The 23036-nt window shown below is 34.6% G+C and overlaps 1 protein-coding gene across 8 annotated transcripts in view; it reads left to right on the top strand.

The window, feature by feature from the left end:
• Positions 1-23036, top strand: part of CTNNA3 (catenin alpha 3) — a 1692711-nt gene that overhangs the window by 1531352 nt on the left and 138323 nt on the right. For all 8 annotated transcript variants that reach the window (XR_006209119.1, XR_006209117.1, XR_006209118.1 and 5 more), the window contains one exon: positions 3495-3676. Coding sequence is in view for 4 of the 8 variants with exons in the window: in XM_042960559.1 (XP_042816493.1) it covers positions 3495-3676 (182 nt within the window). In the remaining 4 variants the exon portion in view is untranslated. The remainder of the gene's footprint in view (positions 1-3494; positions 3677-23036) is intronic.

Here is a 23036-nt window from a genome sequence, read left to right as displayed (position 1 = left end):
AATGTTTGCTAGCTATTCATATCACAGTTCTAGTCTATATATCTGGGCAGGAGTGGAGACATACTGCCAGCCAGCAATAGCATCAGATTCCATTTACCTGATTTGTTTCAATCTTTATTTCTTTGCTTATTCTGCACACATTTATCCAAAAAGGAATGTTTGCTCAGAATTCCAAAATATCAAGTATTCTCTTAAGTTCTGTTTTGAAATTTTCATAGTGATTCAAATTGATTAATAGCACATAATAAATCATCCACAGAAGCACTAAAAATCTTCAGTAGAGGTGTCAGTCAGTAATTTAATGCTTTTCTGATGTTGTGGTTCCTCCTGTGGGAGAGTCAGAATTCACTAGGCCTTTCAATTTTATAAACTATTGCCCAACTTTTGGCCCTTATCTTGTCGGAAGTAAACATCTGGTGATTATAATTCAGCATGTGAGTTGAGATGTTATTAAGGAAATCGAGTGCAACCGATGAGATTCCAGTCCGTGACAGGGTCAGCCTTGGTGTTATCCAATAATCAACTCTGTTCTCTGCATGGCAGGTGGGTAGCAGTTGCAATTACTGTCATTTTGTGTCTGGAGAAACTTAGACAAGAGGGTTAAATGACTTACTAAAGGTCATATTGGAAATCAGTGGCATTCCAAGGAATAGAACTTAGAATACGCTTACCCAGATCCCCTCTTGAATAGTTTGAACATTTTTATGAGGATAGTGAGTAGTTTTTCATGATATGCTAGTGCATACTTCAAAATTATTTATTATATACAGATTCATGGATTTATTATCTCTGAGACAAAGACCATAAGAAGAGGTCCCATTTGAATCTACCTACATCTATTATTATTTGAAAGTTTTAACACTTCTTTTTATGAAAATGGAGAGAATGATAATGATCAGTAGTCAAGACGGAGAAAATTTATTTCAATTTTTGAGCTAGTTTAATGGGTTAGTATCTTATAATTTACTTAATGAGCTTTCATACTATTGATTTCAGACATAAGGGAGCTGTGTCTTCACTTACGTTCCTTGCTATATGCCAGCAGTAGTAAGGGTTGCTTTTATTTTAATAGGCCACATTTCCTGAGAAAAGAAACTACAAACTGTATTCAGAGTATAGCTCATCAGTTAAAAGCCTATTCCTACGAGTGTCAGGGTGGTTCAGTCGATTTAGCATCTGACTTCAGCTCAGGTCATGATCTCATGGTTCATGAGTTTGAGCCTCGCATTGTGCTCTCTGCTGTCAGCACAGAACCCTCTTCAGATCCTCTGTCCCCCTCTCTTTCTGCCTCTCCCTGCTCATTCTCTGTCTCTTTCTCTCTCTCTCTCTCTCTCAAAAATAAATAAACATTAAAATAAATTAAAAAGCCTATTCCTATGAGCTTAATTTAATTCTTCAAATAAAATAGTGCAAGTATGCAAATTTTAAGTGCTAGATATGTTAATATATTTTGATAATTTTCTTACTGAATAGGAGATAGCCATCATTTATTGAGCATTCAATTTGTGTCAAACATTATGCTAAGGAATATAGAGGAAGCTTCAAATTGGAAAGCCTCATTGTTTATTTTCATGACTAGGTTACAACTGAAGAATGGATAATTAACACTGAGATTTCACAGACACCAAGTTATTTTAGACCCTAAGTTAGTCTGACACTAAATAGATAATAAATGATAGATACTTGATATTGGTTCTTTGGTTATTATTATTTTGTTGGATTTTCCATTGAACATTCTTATAACTCCTTCATTCATGTAATTTAAGCATTTTTGCTTTTATACACGATTGATTCAATAAAGTGTATTTCAACTATTTTGAGCCTAGTGTTCAGAATATTTTGATGCTTTTTGAGATGATTTCTTCTTATTTCCACATGTATAGGGGAAATATAGCATCTAGAAATATAGAGGTATTATAAATATCACATATTCTCTGATAATAATCTAATAAGTAAAATTTACTTAAATGATTTATCCTTTTTAAACTACCCTCTCTGAGATTCATGTACTCATTTTATTAGAATGTATATGGATTTTTTTTTGAGAGTATGAGTGACCAGACTGTCCTGTGAGATTTTATGGCTGTGATACTATTGAATAACTTTTACTTCAAGATTCTTTTTTATTTGACAGATGGTTATAGGTCCCAGATGCTAAGGCTGTGAATGTGGTGGTTTAGGGGTATAGATGGTATTCTACCCATCCTACATTTCAAATTGCAAGTGAAAATACAAGTTGCATATTGTACAAAATTTGACATATTCAAAGAATAGTACTATGCCAACACATCAACCCTGCTTTTCATGAGAGAAGAACACCTCAAAACTCAGGATGCTAATTAGTGAGGGCTGCCTTAGCATTTTTACTGCCCATAGCATTTTTACTCTTCCCTCAAAGTAGTTTTTATATACATGCACATTTGAATGTGTACATGATGACAAAATACACATATACATCCTTATAATTTTAAATATGTGTTTATCTAATACATATGATTTATATATGTATACTATTATTGTTTTCCAGTATATATTCAATGTTTGAATAAGGATCTATCTGAATGTATATACATACAAGGAAAAATAGACATTATAATGTCAATAGACATTTCAAGATAATTTTGTTATACTTCTACCTTTTGAAGCATACTATTGGTAAAATTAGATAAAATATATGTCTGGGGCACCTGAGTGGCTCAGTCTGTTGAGCATCTGACTCTTGATCTTGGTTCAAGTCATAATCTCATGGTTCATCAGATGGAGCCCTGCATCAGTCTGTGTGCTGACAGCATGGAGCCTGCTTGGTATTCTCTCTTCCTCTCTCTCTGCCTTTCCCTTGCTTATGCTCTCTCTCTCTCTCTCTCTCTCATTCTCTCTCTCTCTCAAAATGAATAAATAAACTTTAAATAAATAAAGTATATGCTTTTCTAATATATGAGATGTATTATATTAAGTCTGAATTAATTTAAATTTGTATTGCATCAGAAATTTGAGAAATCTCAGGGTGCCTGGGTGGCTTAGTCAGTTAAGTGTCTGCCTTTGGCTCAGGTCATGATCTCAGGGTTCATGAGTTGGAGCCCTGCATTGGGCTCTGTCCTGACAGCTCAGAGCCTGGAGCCTGGTTCAGATTCTGTGCCTCCCTCTCTCTGCCCCTCCCCTGCTCATGCTCTGTATCTCAAAAATAAATAAGCATTAACATTTTTTTTAAAAAATGAAATTTGAGAAATCTCACATTTATATTAAGGAGTAGATTTAAATATGTCAGACACCAAATTATACATTGTTATTCTCAGTTCTAGAGCAAAAATTCATAATTTAAGAAATTTTTCATATGAAAAATTATGCTGGAAAGTTTTGATTATATCACTTAAAAAAAACACAACATCTTTGTTTTTGAATGAATGAGTTTAAGAATATCCTATAATGACCACTTCTGCCTAAAATGCTCTTTGATATAATGGAATGCTTATAAATATAATTATCATGTGTTTTAGGCTAAGATGACTCAGTTGCCTGAGTCAGAAAAGGAAAAGATTGCTGAGCAAGTTGCTGATTTCAAGAAAGTAAAGAGTAAACTGGATGCTGAGATTGAAATATGGGATGATACAAGCAATGATATCATTGTTCTGGCTAAGAAGATGTGTATGATTATGATGGAGATGACAGACTTCACAAGGTAATTATGTAGAAAATGATGCACAACATTTACAATGGGTTAGAAACATTTGTCAAAGTACTGAAACCTGTTTTTCTGAGTGGCAGGTGCTTAAAACCAAGTGGTAGAAGAAACACAAATACTATAGTATTAGAAAGTTGTAGGTGTGTAGGTCTAGAAGTTTTGGTAAGTAAATATGGAAAAGTTAGTTTCTCATAAACTGCCAAAAAGTGAGTTTAGAAATCTGAAGAGATTTCTGATATCTTCTCCCCTTAGGAATCTTCTCTATGTATCATATTAGCATATTATTTTACAAAGAAATTGGTAAATCAAATTATGATCTCGGTTGGAGCTCTCTGAATGTTTGCTTTCCACAGCTTCATGATTTTAGTCGTAGTGATATATATGTCATCAAGATTTGTGATATCTTTTGCTACTGAGACATCAAACAAATATATTTTAAATCACAGTGACTTAATAATATACATGAAAGAATCATACATTGTGTGTGAATTCCAGAAGCAATAAAATGTTTATTATAGCTTGAAAATATTATTTTATAGAACTATCCAAAAAGCAGTAAAATAAATAGCTCTTGCCCTACCAGTTACTTAAATATACAAAACTACAATTAAGCTAATTTAGTGTTGGTGTAATTATAAAAGCCACAGAAAGAATACTCTGAAACAGACCTGTTATACTCACTTATGTCACCATACATTATGCACAAAAATAAATTTTGGATAGAGTAATAAATGTAAACTTAAAATCATAACAAGTGGAAAAATGTACACAAATCTTTTATATTAAGATTGAGAAAGGTTTTCCAAGCATTGGAGAAAAAGGAAGAACTTATTTAATTGAACCACATTAAAAATTCTGTAGATCAGTAAAATGTCCCAAATAATATTGAAATATAAATGGATAATTGGGTAAACATTTCTAATAAAAAAACAAAAATATTATGTCATTTATATATAAATAATACTTAAGACATTATAAAGAATAAAGACCCAAATATCCTAGAAAATGAAAACAAGACGTGAACAGGTAATTCAGTTTCTCCACATAAAAGATATTACCCATAAATATGTGAATTATATTTAACCTAAAATAATTTAAAATAAGGTAAATTTTAAATTTATAAAATTGGACAAAACTTTTAAAATAGGCTTATTACAAGGAGGATATGGTGATGAAATCATATGTTGGTATAAGCCTTATAGTAATTTGGCAAAATGTATAAACTAAAAACTTTTGTAAACTTTGACATTATCTGTATCTATATCATCTATATCTATATCTATATCTATTTCTGTGTATTACATACACAGTTTCATAAAGAATGCCTTTTATTTATTTATTTTGGTTACATAGATAAAGGAAATGAAATAACTATCTTGAGGAAATTTCTGCATTCCCATGTTCATTGCAGCATAATTCACAATAGCCAAGATATGGAAACAACGTTGGTGTCCTTCAAAAGATGAATTAATAAAGCAAATGTGGTATCTATGTTGATAGCTGGGTAGATAGATAGGAAGATAGACAGATTTATATATGATGGAATATTTTTCGGCCATAAGAAAGACTAATACTGGATGGTATCACTTGTATGTGGAATCTTAGAAAAAAATCAAACTCATAGAAACGAATGGTGGGCAGTGAGGGGTAGAGGAAATGGGAAGATGTTAGTCAAAGAGCACACACTTTCAGTTGTAAGATGAATAAACTCTAGGAGTATCTAATATACAGTATGGTGACTATTGTTAATAATATTGTATTATATACTTGAAATTGGCTGAGAGTAGATCTCATGCACACACAGAAAAGATAACTATGTGAATTGATGGATGTATATATTTTCATATGCATATATATGTATATGAAAAAAAGAGAGAGGTATATAATTATTTACACTGCAGAATGAAAACACTTCTCATTGCCCTATTTATCAAACTGAGATTAAACATTGCTTTAGTTTATATTTCTGTCCATAATGTGCTGTTTTCCATATAAATCTATGGACACTTTAAACCATGTCTAAACTCTAATTCAACTTTTTACAGGAAATGTTTCCTTCATGTATGTTTCCTACATAGGTTAATTATATCAGTGATATAATAATTAAAATGCTATTTATTAATCCTTATTTTCAGAACCAGCCTATAACATAAGCATGGGGGATTTAATTATTGAGAATAATATAAATATTACCTATCTTAACAAAAAAGAAGATGTAGTGGAAAGAAGTTGCAGTATGAATAAGATATGGAGAGAGCATTAAAAGGCAGAAGAGTGAAAGTGGGTATCTTTTCATCATACATAGATGGAAGCAAAGATATAACTAACACATAAAATAAAAAAAATTTTATGAATAAAATGACATTATCAAGTATTGTAAATATAAACAATGAAGATATATAAATTCATCAAACTAAGGAAAGGAGGAGGAGAAAAAAAGATGAAGTCTTATAAGTGACCTAAATTCTCATTTTTAGGAAAAGTCAATAAATTATATCTTAGAGAAGAAAGTATATTGTTTAGAGGTAGGGAGATCATCACAAGAAATGAAATCATACAAGGTTAAAAATACCTGCTTTCCCTTTGTGGAGGTAAGGATTGCTTTTCATAAATTGTTATTATTTAGTTGGTTTCACCTTGCTTCTCTCTCTCTCTCTCTCTCTCTCTCTCTCTATATATATATATATATATATGTAGATATAGATCTATAGATCTATATATCCATCCATCAATTCACATAGTTATCTTTTTTGCGTGTGCATGAGGATGCTTAAGATCCACTCTCAGCCAAAACACAGCAGCAATTGCACACAGATACATACACAAGATATTTCCTGAAGCTCCAGGCCCTGTATAGTGTATAACCTCTTCTTAATAAAGTCATTACTCTCAGGATCAGGAGACATACCAAGTTTTCCTGCCACTCAGAAAAAGACAGAGACCTAGACAAATGCCAAGACAGAGGAATTCATCCCAAAAGAAAGAGCAATAAAAGGTTATGGCCAGGGATCTAATGGAAACAGATATAAGCAATATACCAGATCCAGAATTTAAAATAAGATTAATAAGGATACTAGTTGCACTTTAGAAAAGCATAGAAGACACCAGGGAGTTCCTTACTACAGAGATAAAGGGCTTAACTAGTCAGGCCAAAATAAAAAATGCTATAACCAAGATGTGAAACTGATTGAATGTAATGAGACAAGGATGGAAAAGGCAGAGGAACAAACAAGTGATATAAAAAATAAAATTATAGAAAATGATGAAGCTTAAAACTAGAGGGAAGGAAAAGTATTGGACATGAATGTAGACCTAGAGACCTCAGCAACTTCATTAAGCATAGTATTATTCACACCATAGGAATCCCAGAAGAAGAGAGGGAAAAGGGGGCATAAGGTTTATTTGAGCAAATTATAGCTGAAAACTTCCCTAATCTGGGGAAGGAAACAGACATCTAAATCCAGGAGGTGCAGAGAACTCCCATCAAAATTTAAAAAAGCAAGCCAACACCAACACATATCATAGTAAAATTTGCAAAATACAGATATAAGTAAGCAGCAAGGGAAAAGAACTTCCTAACTAACAAGGGAAGACAGATCAGGTTAAAGCAGACCTTTCCATAGAAAATTGGCAGGGGAGAAGGGAGTGGCATGATATATTCAATGTGCTGTATAGGAAAAATATTCACCCAAGAAAACTCTATCCAGCAAGTCTGTCATTCAGAATAGGAGAAATAGAGTTTCCCAGCCAAACAAAAATTAAAGAAGTTTGTGACCTTTAAACCAGCTGTGCAATAAATATTAAAGGGGACTATTTAGTGACAGAGAATGACCAAAAGCAACAAAGACTAGAAAGGAGCAGAGAAAATCTCCATAAACACTGTCTTTACAGGTAATACAATAGCACTAAATTCATATCTATCAATAATCACTCTGAATGTAAACTGACTAAATGCTCCAATCAGGAGACATAGGGGAGCACCTGGGTGGCTCAGTTGGTTAAGTGTCTGACTTCAGCTCAGGTCATGATCTCACAGTTTGTGAGTTTGAGACCTGTGTCAGGCTCTGTGCTGAAAGCCTGGAGCCTTGAGTCTGCTTCAGGTTCTGTGTGTCTGTTTCTCTCAAAAATAAATAGACATTAAAAAAGAGAGAGAGACATAGGGTATTGGAATGGATTAAACACAAGATTCATCTATATGCTGCCTTTAAGAGATTCATTTGAGACCTAAAGTCACCTGCAGATTGAAAGTGACGGGATGGAGAATGATTTATCATGCTAATGGACATCAAAAGAAAGCTGGAGTAGCCATACTTATATCAGAAAAACTGAATTTTATACCAATGGCTGTAACAAGAGATGAAGAAGTTCACTATATCATAATAAGGGGGTCTGTCCAACAAGAAGATCTAACAATTGTAAATATTTATACACCCAACTTGAGAGAACCTAAATATATAAAAATTTAATAAAAAACATAAAGAAACTCATTGATCATAGTACAATAATAGGTACTTTAACACCCCACTTACAACAATGGACAGATCATCTTAGCAGAAAATCAACAAGGAAACAATGGCTTTGAATGACACACTGGACCAGGTGGTTTCAACACATATATTAGAACATTTAATCCTAACCCATAACAATACACATTCTTTTGGAGTGCACATGGGACATTCTCCAGGATAGACCACATATAAGGTCAAAAATCAGTCTTTGACAAATACAAAATGATTAAGGTCATACCACACATATTTTCTGACCACAACACTATGAAATTTGAAATCAACCACAAGAAAAAATTGGGAAAGACCACAAGCATATGGAGGTTAAAGAACATACAACTAAATAATGAATGGGCCAACCAGAAAATTAAAGAAGTAAAAAAAAAAAAAAATACACGGAAAAGTGACAATGAATTCAAAACAGTTCAAAACTTTTGGGATGCAGTAAAAGCTGTCATAATAGGGAACTATAAAGCAATATAGGTCTATCTCAAGAAGCAAGAAAAAAAATCTCAAAACACAACCTAACCTTACACCTAAAGGAGCTCAAAAAAGAACAAGATGTGAAGGCTAAAACCAGTAGAAGAAGGGAAATTATAAGAAAGATTAGAGAAGAAATGAATGATATAGGGAAAAAAAAAAGTAAAACAGAGTAATGAAACCAGGAACTGGTTCTTTGAAAGAATTGATAAAATTGATAACCCCCAGCCCAACTTATAAAAAAGAAAATAAAAAGGACCCAAATATATAAAACCTGAAATGAGAGAGGGGAGATCACAACCAACACCACAGAAATACAAACAATTATAAGAGAATATTATGAAAACTAAACATCAACAAATTGGGCAATCTGGAAGAAATGGATAAATTCCTAGAAATATCTAAACTATCAAGATGAAACAGGAAGCAATAGAACATTTGAACAAACTGATAACCAGCAAAGAATTGAATCAGTTATCAAAAATCTCCCAACAAACAGAAGTCCACGGCCAGATGTCTTCCTGGGGGAATTCTACCAAACTTTTTAAGAAGAATTAATACCTATTCTTTTTTTTTAAGTTTATTTATTTTGAGAGAAAGAGAAAGAGGGCAAGCAGTGGAGGGGCAGAGAGAGAGGGAGAGAGAATTCTTAACAGGCTCTGCATGTCAGCACAGAGCTCCACATGGGGTTCAAACTCAAGAATTGTGAGATCATGACCTTATCTGAAATGAAGAGTCAGATACTTAACCAACTGTGCCACCCAGTCACCCCAGTATCTATTCTTTTGAAACTGTTCCAAAAAATATAAATGAAAGGAAAACTTCAAACTCGTTCTATGAGGCCCGCATTACCTTGATTCCAAAACCAAAGACTCCACTAAAAATAAGAATTACAGGCCAGTATCCCTGATGATCATGGATGCAAAAATTCTCAACAAAATAATAGCAAACAAATCCAACAGTACATTCAAAGAGTCTTTCACCAAGATCAAGTATGATTTATTCCTGGGTTGCAAGGATGGTTCAATATTTGCAAATAAATCAACAGGATACACCACATTAATAAAAGAAAGGATAAGAACCATATGATCTTATCAATAGAGGAAGAAAAGCATTTGATAAAATATAGCATCCATTCTAGATAAAAACTCTCAACAAAGTAAGGACAGTGGGAACATACCTCTACATCATAAAGACCATATATGAAATACCTACAACTAATATAATGCTTGATGGAGAAAAAAAGAGAGTTTTTCCTTTATGGTCAGGAACAAGACAGGGATATCACTCTCACCGTTGTTATTTAACATAGTACTGGAAGTCCTAACCTCAGCAATCAAACAGCAACAAGAAAAAAATCGAAAGGAATCCAAATTGTCAAGGAAGCAGTCAAACATTCACTATTTGTGGACAACATTATATTCCATGTAGAAAACTTGAAAGACTCCACCAAAAAATTGCTAGAACTCATTCAAAAATTCAGTAATGTTGTAGGATACAAAATCAATGTAGAGAAATCTGTTGCATTTCTATACTCCAATAATGAAGCAGCAGCAAGAGAAATCAAGGAATTGATCCCATTTGCAATTGCACCAAAAACCATTAGATACCTAGGAATAAACCTAACCAAAGAGGTAAAATATCTGTACTCTGAAAACTAGAGGAACACTTATGAAAGAAGTTAAAGATGACACAAAGAAATGGAAAAAAATTGCATGCTGATGGATTAGAAGAACAAATATTATTAAAATGTTTATACCGCCCAAAGTAATCTACACATTTGATATGATCTCTATCAAAATACCACCAACAGTTTTCATAGAGACAGAACAAACAATCCTAAAATTTGTATGGAACAACAAAAGACCCTGAATAGCTAAAGCAATCTTGACAAAGATAAACAAAGCTAGAGGCATTACAATGCCAGATTTCAAGCTATATTACAAAGCTGTATTCATCAAAACAGTGGGGCACTGGCACAGAAACAGACACATAGATCAATGGAACAGAATAGGAAACCCAGAAATGGACCCCCAACTATATGGTCAACTAATCATCAGCAAAGGAGGAAAAAATAACCAATGGAAAAAATTCTTTTCAATGAATGGTGTTGGAAAAACTGGGATGCACCATGCAAAAGAATGAAACTGGACCACTTTCCTATACCACACACAAAAATAAATTTAAAAAATTAATGAAAGACCTAAATTTTAGACAGGGAACTATGAAAATCCTAGAGGAGAACACAGGCAGCAACATCTCTGACCTGGGTCAGAGCAACTTTTTATTCTACATATCCCCTGAGGCAAAGGAAACAAAAGCAAAAATGAACTATTGGGACATCACCAAGATGAAAAGCTTTTACATAGTGAAGGAAAACAGTCAACAAAACTAAAAGGCAACTGAAGGAATGGGAGAAGATATTTGCAAATGACATATCTGATAAAAGGTAAGTATCCAAAATCTATGAAGAAGGTATCAAACTCAACATCTAAAACACAAATAATCCAGTTAAGAAATGGATGGGCGCACCTGGGTGGCTGTTGGTTAAGCCTCTGACTGTTGATTTTGACTCAGGTCATGATCTCATGGTTTGTGAGATTAAGTCCTACGTTGGCTTCTGCACTGACAGGGAGAAAGCCTGCTTGGGATTCTTTCTCTGCCCCTGCCTGCTCATGTGCATGTGCCATCTTTCTCTCAGAATAAATAAATAGACTTAAAACACAAAGAAATAGGCAGAAGATAGGAATAGACATTTTTCCATTGGAGATATGCAGATAGCCAACAGACACACGGAAGATGCTTAACATCACTCATCATCAGAGAAATACAAATCAAAAACATGATGACATACCATCTCACACCTGTGGGAATGACTAAAATTAACAATGCAGGAAACAACAGATTTTGGGGAGGATGCAGAGAAAGGGGGACACTCTTACACTGTTGGTGGGAATGGAAACCACTGCAGCCACTCTGGAAAACAGTATGAAGTTTCCTTAGAAAGTTAAAAATAGAACTACCCTGCAACCCAGCAATTTCACTACAGGTATATACCCAAAGGAGACAAGTATACTGATTCTAATGGGCACATGCGTCCTAATATTTATAGCAGCATTATCAACAATAGCCAAATTATGGAAAGAACTGAAATGCACATTGACTGATGAGTAGATAAACAAGATGTGGTATATATGTACAACGGAATATTACTCAAACACAAAAAAGAATAAAATCTTGCCATTTGCAAAGATGTGGATACAGTTAGAATATATTACACAAAGTGAAATAAGTCAGAGAAAGACAAACCATATGATTTCACTCATATGTGGAATTTAAGAAACAAAAGAGATGAAAATAGGGGAAAGGAAAAAAAAAGTGATGGAAGTGGGGAGGCTGGATGGCTCTGTCAGTTGAGTTTCGGACCTTTGATTTTGGCTTAGGTCTTGATCTCATGGTTTGTGAGATTGAGCCCTCTGTTGGGGGTCTGTGCTGAAAGCATGGCACCTACTTGGGATTCTCTCTCCCTCCCTCGCTGCCCTCCCCCACCTCAAAATACATAAACTGAAAGAAAAGAGAGTCAAAACATAAGAAAGACTCTTAACAATTGAGAACAAACTAAGGGTTGTTGGAGGGGAGGTGGGCAGGGGATGGGCTGAATGAGTGATAGATATTAAGGAGGGTACTATTGTGATGAGCACTGGGTATTATATGTAAGTGATGAATCACTAAATTCTACTCCTGAAACTAATATAACACTATATGGTAAGTACTTATATTTTAAATAAAAACTTGAAACATGAAAAAAAAAATAAATGAAATAACTGGCTGTGCTCAGGCTGGGAAAGAAAGGCAATGAGGCTGGGATGTAGAACAAAAAGTGGAAAGGTAAAGATATGTCACCAACCAAGTGGTGAGGATACAGACTTCAGGGCAGTTTTTCCTGCTCTTCATCTGTTTCACGCCCAAATGAATACATGTTTTATTGTTACATACTTTGAATCAAGTTGGAAAAGAATGCTGAAATATGTTTTTGGAAAGGATGCTCAGTGATTTTAAGGGTTTTGTAATCTGTGGCTAGGGTGCTAGAAGAGGATTCACAACTCCAAGGAGTGATAATTCATTGGAAAATAGACACATTTCTTGTTTCACGAAAGTTAAACAGCCCAACTTTCTCACAATCTATAGGTGTCACCATAGGATGCCAAAGGCATCCACAGAACAGGAATACTATGTGTTCAAATTGCGGGAAAAGGAAGAGTAGCAAAATTGAATGTTGAACCTTGATCATCTTTTGCCCTTGAACTCAATCTGGATTCAGTTTCATTTTAGTTCATATAAACTGTGATAAATCTCCAATTGTTTTAAAGTGGATAAAACCTTGCTTTTTACTCCTTTTCACTCCCAGTTCTGTTTTAAGAGGGTTTTTGTTTTTGGTTTTGTTTTTTTTCCAGACACTGCAATGTTTTTCTGAGCCGTAAATTTAGCAGTTTTATAGATAGGCTATTCCTTAGTTCTACCCACATTACACTTCTTTCACTACAGTTGTTTTAGCTTGTTTATAATGGGACCCAGGAGAACAGGGGTCATAGTTGGCAGTGCAGTATTTATCAACAAGTAGTTGATTTTTGGGAGTACAGTACACTCTTTGTCCCACACATAGAATGTAAGTGGTTATATATTTTTTTAAATAATAAAAAGAAAAAAAATATACATTATCTTTTCTAGAGCATCACTGAGTATTCTAATTTCTTTCAATTACTATTTTATTATCAATAAGAAGCAATTATTAGGCTTTGATGAATGCTTACTGTGTACACTATGAAAAATATATGTTTTCTCATTCATATCTCAGCATAGTTTGATTATTATATTTCCCATTTCATTATTAAAGAAACTGTGATTCATAGAGATCCTTTCAGTTGCTCAAGGATACACAAATGAAATTGAATTTGAATGAAAGTTGGTCAAACTTCAGAATCTGGGTATCTATTCATCGTATTGCAAGTCTTTATCCATGGGTGAAACACAGAACGAGACCCAGTCCTTTCCCCAAAGGGAAAACAAAGAGACACGTTGGAAATAATAACAATTATGTAATGCATTGTATTCGTTTAGCTGTAAACCATTAGGATTTCAGAAGAGGGGAGTTATCATTGGGGAATAGAGTAAGCAGAGAACAAAAGTATGAACAAGTAAAGTTTGTATTAGAATCTGGATGAAAGATGGGGATTAGATTGTGGAAGGAGATGATATAAGAGAGAAAATCCACAAAGGTGGAGGCTAGAGGATGGGAATGAGGCAGATCCATTTGGGGGGGTCTCTAAGAAAACTATATAAATACAACATGAAGTTAAGATGGGTACGAAGACAGTGATAGATTACAAAAAGGCCTTAAAAATAGATAGGAGTTTTTGTTGTGGTATTTTTTTAAGAAGTAGGAAATGGGGAAATTTTTAAGAATTGTGATCATGGCGGTGGCATGATAGAAGGAAAAGAAATCTAAGAATTACATTCAGGAAGAACGACAGCACTTTTAGATGGTACTAGCAGAGACTCGACCCACGGGGGTCTAGCCACAGTTGGGAGACCCATATAATTAGTCAGGCTTTGGAAATTCTGGTAGAGGCTAACAGAAACTTGGTCAAGTCCTAGAAAGTACTATACCAGGAGCTGGAAAAATTAGTTCCGTAAAACCTGAGGTAGCCACCTCTGAGCTTGGCATAAGCCCTTTGGCACACTAACCATTTAGTGCTTCTTCCAGCCTTAACTGGAGACGTGGAGATTTTATTCTGGTTGTTTGTGAACAACTACCAATGGAGTGAAGCATCCCTGTCACTACTACTGTGATACATTCATTCCAGGGCAGAAAAGTCAGGCTTTAGTTTTTTAAACATGATTTTTCCTTGATGAAGGATCATCTGCATAGTTACACAATGTATGTTACATTATTATGCGGAGCCTATGGCATTTTCTAAAACTCAGCATCCCTTTTCTTCAGAATCTGGTGCTTTTTAGAATCAGACTTAAGTACTTTAGACTTGCTAGAGGAAAATAAGCCTTTCCCCTTGTACTGATTAGTTTCCCAGGGAAGCATCTTCCAAATTCCTGCCTGGAAGGTAAGGGCTCTGGAAGCAGAGGTGCAGAGAGTGGAATGACTGATAGTCTTTCCATTTACTACTAAGTATTCACACATTCACTCAATACCCCTGTCATCAGTAACAGGGTCTCTACCTTTTAAGTAAGTCTAAAGGCTTCCAATGAAAGATTTTATTTCTTTTCTGGAGAATAATCTTTAGACTTTCTGGAGGTAAAGGAGAAGCCGATGTTCAATGGTGGGGAATAGTTGAGAGGACTGAACCACTTTTTTCAGCTCTCCTCTTCACCTCAAATTCCAGTCGTACGTGAATCTTTATGTTTAAATCAGTTTAATCCTTCGTTTTCTCACTGCCAGTTTGGACTCTGGCTTTCTCAGGTTGACCAGATTATGTCCCACTTGGCATCTGCTTTCTAGCGTCCTAATAGTCCTTAGTGTTGTCTCTTGTCCCATTATGTTCTTTCCATTCTAGAACATTTAGGTCTTTAAAAGAAAAAATGCATCTGTAGTTTTAGTGGGATTTGGAAAAGGAGAAAAATTATATACATGTGACAAGCAGTCATCTTAAGCCAGAAGCCGCAGGAGGATTTATTAGGGTTGTGAAAGTTTTCTCTTTATGACATTTAGAGTTTAGATTATTTACTAATGTTTTCTTCATAAATTGTTCCCCCTTTTCCTTGTGTTACATCGGGTAAATTATGTCCAGGCAGTATCTGGACTGAACCTAAACAGTTCCCACATTTCATAGTTTATATAACACTTTAGAACATCTTATTCTTTTCCTCATCTGAACAGGAGACAAGATCTAGGTAAAACTTTCTAGATATTTAATTGTATCTTGTATGATCACTTAGGATGTGGGGTTTTTTTTAATGTTTATTTTTTATTTTTGAGAGAAAGAGAGACAGCGTGAGTGGGGAGGGGCAGAGACACAGGGAGACACAGAATCCAAAGCAGGCTCCAGGCTCTGAGCTGTCAGCACAGAGCTGGACATGGGGCTCAAATTCATGAACTGCAAGATTATGACAGCAGAAGATGGACGCTTGACCGACTAAGCCACCCAGGTGCCCCTCTTAGGATGTATTTTTTAATTGTTGCTGGAAAATTTGTGAGGAAAAAGATAAAAAATATAGCCCCTCCTTAAACAAGAAACAAAACCCATCATACTCATCTTTGTCAAATATGATTTCTAAGGGTATATCAGTTTTAATGTCAGAATTAATAAAGTTTAAAAAATTGAAAATACTTAGATAAACGTAATACTGCTTTAAGCAGTATTATTTAAAAAAAATTAATGTTTATTTTTGAGAGAGAGAGAGAGAGAGAGACAGAGTGTGAATGGGGGAGGAACAGTGAGAGAGGGAGACACAGAATCTGAAACAGGCTGCAGGCTCTTGTCAGCACAGAGCCCTATGAGGGGCTCAAACCCATGAACCGCAAGATCATGACCTGAGCCAAAGTTGAACACTCAACTGATTGAGCCACCTAGGAGCCCCTCACTATTTTTTTTAAAACTATTTTTTCAAAATATATACCAGGAGATATGCCTATCCTCATCAAATTATATATTTTAAGACACAATGTGATGTCAATTTTTATTTTAAAAAATGATGTATTATTTTGACAAAATCTGTAGGCTTTTGTAGAATTTCTTTTGGTTCATTTTCTAATGATTTACTGAATACCAGGCATTTTCCTTCGTATTATTAAAGATATACCAATTCCTCCAGGGCAGCATAAAATACAATGGACAAAGAGGCGAGGAGAATACAAAGATGGGCAGCAAAGCAGAGAGGTGAAAGGAAAAGGCCTAATGGTATGATAACAGATAGAAGTAGACATGATGCCGGCAGAAATTTAGCTTGAGAAACTACATAATCTTGACAGGAGTTGGGATCGAAATAGAGAAAGTAAAGGTTTGAAAGTTCTTCTCACTGAGGCTATTTATGCCCAAGCACATGAGAGATGATCACAGATGTTGAATGAAGATCTCTACTGAGCTGTTGACCACACAACAGAAAGATGAGAAGACCTTTCATTATCAGATTGTCTGCATTTTTAGTTGCATTCTAATGGCCCAATTATGTGTTTATGAGAATGATGTCCTAAAGAAAACTTTGGAGGAGAGAAAAGAATGCAGGAAATGTGTTTATATACATGTCAAATCATGTATGCTGATTTCCTATATCAAACTGAAGCTATTTTTTTCTTGATACTTCCTTCTGAAATTTTGAAGATTGCTATTTATCAATAAGAAAAAAAGAACTGCTTATAAACAGTAACATCACATTTTGATGATTTCTAAATCTAGATAACCTAGTTAATACATACCACTTTTCTGGTATTGGACCAGTCTTCCTGGGCTAAATTTGGATAATCATACGGTTATTCAAATGCCTCTGAAATATTGCAACTGAACATTTTCAATTAGTGTTATAAGCCCAACTACATGTATGATAAACATGGGAAAAATACAACTTTTTATTTCATTTTCATTAGTTACCCAACGTGAATGGTGCATGCTGCACTTTCTAAAAGGGTTGGAACTGGCTTATCTTGTGTACATAATAATGCAACTGGCAATTCTCCTGGTTTTCTGTTTGTATAATATTCTTAAGATGTTTTCAGAGTTGTGACCTGATCCACTAGCTAAGCCTACCTTTCTACAAATGGGCCAAATTTCTTAAGGCATTTTGTTCTTCTATTTTAAGCATGGCCTATGGCAGTCAAGCATTAACCTAAAACACACAGGAGTGTGTAGATGTAAAGGACGTGGGCCACTGAGCTCCCAGCTTTCCTTTTGTCCAGGATATCCTAAGTAATGACTGGGCAATCAGGGATGTACTTTGAAACCCATTCATCTGAAGGGAAAGGGAAAGAGTACTCAGAAATACTCATGTGGAAATAATGTTGCATTTATCTGTAGAAGAGGAGTCTTTGGATGTTGCAGCTGTAGAGTGATGGCAGATGAAGCACGAGATTTGGAGATGAGGGTACATTTGTTCTTCACCCTTCACATACTTCCCCCTGAATACAGCCTTATATTTAAGAAAACTTTTTGCCTCACCTTCTTTTTCTTTAAGATACGCTTCTGAGAGATGGAATTGAAAATGAGCAGAGGAACGGGTGGAAACTCACCTTGCCACTTATTCAGCCAGGGCTTCAGAATTAAAGCTTTTCTAGAAGCGTAGATAAAATGTATAAAAACTCAGGTGTTCTGCGAAGCCTGCGTGACTCAGTCAGTTAAACAAGTGACTGGATTTCAGCTCAGGTCATGAACTCACCGTTCGTGAATTCCAGCCCCGCATGGGGCTCTGTGCTGACAGTGTGTCTGTGCTGACAGTGTGGAATCTGCTTGGGATTCTCTCTCTCTCTCTCTCTCTCTCTCTCTCTCTCTCTCGGTCTCACTGCCCCTCCCCCACTCACTCTCTTTGTCCAAGTCAATAAATAAACTTTTAAAAAGTAAAATTAAAAAAAGAGATTTAAAAAAAGATGTGTTCTATGTGTCACATCTTTTTATTTGTTAAATATGGAATGTCTTTGCACATGGTTTATTTTGCTTTCTGAGGTAAAACGTTTATGTTCTAATATAATGTGTTCACAACAATAGCAATTTAAATGTTTTACCACACAACAAAAGGAATAAGAAATATTAGTAAATTTTACATTTTTTCCTTTTAAAAACAGTATTCCAGCTTATGATTTAAACTATAAAGGCAGACAAATTTAATTTTTGCTTTATTTGATAGGGCTACTGAAGTTTCTTTCTCATATGTATTAAATATACACATAAATATCTAACAAATGATTGAAAATATAAAGTATGCACGTCATTTAAGATTATGAAAAACATTTCTGGCTTTCCAAATAATAACTTGAAGAACGCATTCATTTTATATTTGAAATAAATAATCATATCATGGAAGAAAAGTTATTTTTCTATATTCCATGGCTTACTTTTTTTTCTTGTTGGGCATCATGTTAGAGCACTTATACGGTATTATCATTGTCCTTTCCATGAATATTCTCCCTGTAAAAATTAGTGAAAATTTGTGTAGTCTTAGTGTAAAATTTTGTGAAGTCTTAAATCACTGGAATCATTATTCAGTAGTGCCAAAGAGAAATGCTTTAACATAAATAAGAATGATTCTATATGCCAGTTATACTTACATGATAAAAAATTTACATATATTTTGACATAATAAGTAATGGGCAAGAATTCAGCTTATGTAACATCTTAGTAATTGTTTATTAAAATTAACTGAGAGTGAGGACACAGATACTCTTACCTGAAATTTGGCATCTCAATGTCTGGCTGTAGTGAATTTATGAGGCAGCTATATCCATTTCCAAGTAGCAAAACAGTTCTGAATTGTGTGACTCTACAGAGATTCAGGTGGACAGAATTAAATTATGCATCGTCTTAGAGAACAGGTGATTAAAGTATTAGAAACGTGGGAGCAAGCAAAGAACACCCAAATGAGAATGTACAAGACAATTGATTCAGAGCTTGCCGTAGCAAAGGAGTCAGCTGCCGTCACTTGCTTTTGGCAGGGACTCAAAGGCAGACAGGGAAGACAGAAAGCTTTAAAAGGGGAAAAAAATAAAAAAGAAAGACTTCAGGTATCTGTGATTGGAAATTGTTGACACAAGGAAGCTGCAGGTGAGCTGACCAGAAGCAGGGCATCATATGCGATTGGTTTGGGGAGCATATTTTGCTCTCTCTGATTGTCACTGAATTTAAAGTGAGACATATAGGTAGGGCAGCTATCATTGTCAAAGTCTTGACCATTCCTGTCCAGTTGCTAGAGAGCCTGTGGTTTGGTCTCCTGACCTAGTTGCTGCAGTTTGCAGGTCAAATCTCTATTGTCATATTTAGTCTGGCCATTGTCCATTTGTATAGCAGGATCGCAGAAATTTAACTGATAATAATTTCTTTGGGATAGTGACATATGGATAATTGTATAAGAATATTGAATTAATTTTATATTTTAAAATATTTATTTTTATAGGAAAAAAAATCTGCAATAATCTTTATCCTAAACCAATGGTCCAATGAGTTTAAAAGTAACTGGTTTAAAAAAAAGTAAACTGGTAAAGCATTCCAACAGAATGTCCAATAAAATATTCCAATAGAGGCTGTGAATATAACTAATTTTATCAGTCTTATTCCTGCTGTGTTTCAAGAACTCTTTATTAGTGCAGCTTGAAGTTTATTTGCTCTTTTACAATACTTTGATGAATATATCCTATAAATAGGATTCCCCCCACACATTGGATATCTTAAATTCTTACTTCTATTTCTAATTTTCTCATTTCTAAAACTTTTAATGCCTTATTCTCAACGTTGTCATGTTCTCTTGTCTCAGATCCTTCCACTTTCCCCCAAATGGTTGTCATTTTACTTTTCTTTTCTTAGATAGCTTAGACCAGTTGTCCTATTCTGTAACCACTCTCTCATGAAAATTTTGATCTCTCCCTTCATGACTACATGACACCAACCATTGTCTCCTGTCCTTTATCGGGCTTTCAGACTGGGAATCTCATCCTTTATTTTCTTATGATCAGGTGTGTTTCGGTATCATCAATGATGTTATACAGGGAGGGAGCCTCAGAGAGATACTAAATTCTTGTTACTCTGGTATGTAGTTGTTCAGGTCATTTTTAATTTGGGGTGAGAGGGATCCTCCCTTTAGTTAAATTTGCTTACCTTCTCTAAGTTTTGGGGTTATGTTGATCACTCCACCATAGTTGATATTTGCCTCTACTGGTTCTATCCCTCACTTGGACTACCTTGAAAGTAATCTTTGATATTTACATTTTGTGACCATATTCTATAATTGTGAGTGGGAGTTGATCTCAGTGCCTGTACCTTTTCTGTCAGTCTCATTGACTAGGTCATCTCTGCTTTGTCTTTCCAAAAAGGGCACTGATCATTCATGTGCAATTATATAAATATTTATTACCAATACCATTGTAATTACCATGATAGTTAAAATGTGAGGCTGTCTTCTTTTGCTCATATAATGGCAGAGCAGCTCTTTAATTTTACTTTCTTCATGGAAACTTACTCAGGGTCTTCAAATTTTTATATTTATTTTGTTAGATTATTTTTTATCATAAATAGGATGTATATCAAAATTTGAATTCATGGAACTATTTTGGATTCCAATATTTTTTGTATGTATATAATAACCAATGAAAAACAGAAGAGAGAAGTAAAAGAAGGAGCCATCACAATTCCATTACTGTAAAGGCCAAATTGTCCAGAGTTTTAAATTAGGTATTTTTGGAAATTAAATGTTTTCAAAGGGAGAGATGAACTTGAAGTTTTCCTTAGGAAAATATCCTGAACCTCCCCAAATTCCATCATTATCTTCAAAGAATATTTCCCTATGTTCTACAGGGAAAAGCTAAATCTTCAGGGAAAGCTTCTTTCAAATTTCTGATCTGATGGCATTGATAATATGCAAGAAAAATAGAAATGAAGGCAAATTATTTGTAGGAGTAAAAATATTAAATATATTACTTTACCCTTTGAACATTAAAGATGTTTTAGCTTATCATAATTTACTCACGTATATAGGGAACTTATTCAAACTTGTTTTAAGAATAATTTATTGTAACTATTTGGGAACTGTAAATGTTTTTAAAGTTCATTAACATATCATTACTTTGGAAAAAGAAGCTGAATTAATTCATGTAAGATATTTCATGGAAATTTTTAGTTTTCAGTTTAAACAAATACTAAAGCTACCTGGGATTATTTTTCATGTAAATAGTTTAAAGGCAAAACAAAATACAGTGATATGAAGGCCAAGGAGATATTAAGAGGAGTCAAAGATTCATGGAAATATTTGTTCTTTCACATATTCATTTATTTATGCATGTATTTAAAAATTTTTAGTGAGCACCTATCAAACACTGGATTCTGTTCTTCAAATGAAAAACAAATTCTAGGGGCGCCTGGGTGGCTCAGTCGGTTCAGCATCTGACTCTTGATCTCAGCTCAGGTCATTGTCTCAGGGTTTGTGAGTTTGGCCCCATGTCAGTCTCTGTGTTGACAGCACAGAGCCTGCTTGGGATTTTGTCTCTCCTTCTCTTTGCCCCTCCCCTGCTGTTCTCTCTCTGTCTGTCTGTCTATCTCTCTCTCTCTCAAAAATATATAAAGTAAAAAAAAAAAAAAAAATTAAAAAAAACAAAAACAAATTCTAGGGGCGCCTGGGTGGCTCAGTAAATTAAAGGAGACTCAGGTCATGATCTCATTGTTCCTGAGACCCAGCCCCATGATAGGCTCTGTGCAGACAGCATGGAGCCTGCTTGTGATTCTCTCCCTCTCCCTCTCTCTCTGCCCCTCCCCCACTTGTGTGTGTGCGCGCGCGCACACACACACTCTCTCTCTCTCTCTCTCAAAATAAATAAACATTTTAAAAATAAAAAGCAAAATCTAGATTTGGATTTAATATCTACTCTCAAGGACTTGTAGAGATTAGGGGAGGAATAAATGTCAGAATTAGGAATTCATGAAGTGCCCAGCTATGCCCTGAGAATTAGTAAAGACTTCACAGAACAGGAACTATTTGAAATCAATCTTGAAGAGTGAGTGGGAGTTTCCTAGGTGAAGAGGCAGAAAAGCACTCCAGGGAAGGAGTATGAAATGTAGGGCGTGATTACAAAGGAAAATGGCAGGAGAAAGCCCTGGTGGTGAGTTGGGAGCACATCATGAAGGGCTTGGAATTGAACTTCAAGTTATAAAATCCTGAGGATGTCAAATCTTTTAAGATGATTCTCATATATGAAAGAAAGGGGGAAAATAATGGTGCTGGTTTTTTTTATTGGAATGTGAATTTAGGGGAAAAGGTAATTTTGCAGATATTGAATTCAAATACAGATATTTTGGATTTCAGATAAAACATACAAGTGGAAATATCTAACTTGCTATTGGAAAGAGGAACTGGAGTTCAGGGTAATGTTAGGTACAGATCCAAATTTGGGAATTATTCTCAGAGAGATAATTGTTAAAGCTGTGAGAGTCAATGAGCTTTTCAAGGTAGGCTGTATGAAAAGGGAAGAAAAGGAAACTACAGTCTGGATATTAGAAACTACTTAAAAATTTAAAATATTATAATATCAAATATTTATTTAGTCTGCTTTTCTTTCATAAATGCTTAAAATGTTCTTGTACGTTGTCTATCCTTCTTATAGAAATGTGATAAAATATAATTTTTATGATATTTTAATTTCCCTGGAATAGGAATATTTTATATGCATATCA

Source organism: Panthera tigris, chromosome D2, assembly GCF_018350195.1.
Source record: "Panthera tigris isolate Pti1 chromosome D2, P.tigris_Pti1_mat1.1, whole genome shotgun sequence".
NCBI lineage: Eukaryota > Metazoa > Chordata > Mammalia > Carnivora > Felidae > Panthera > Panthera tigris.
The sequence above is the reverse complement of the archived record's forward strand: the minus strand, read 5'-3'. Positions and strand labels throughout refer to the sequence as shown.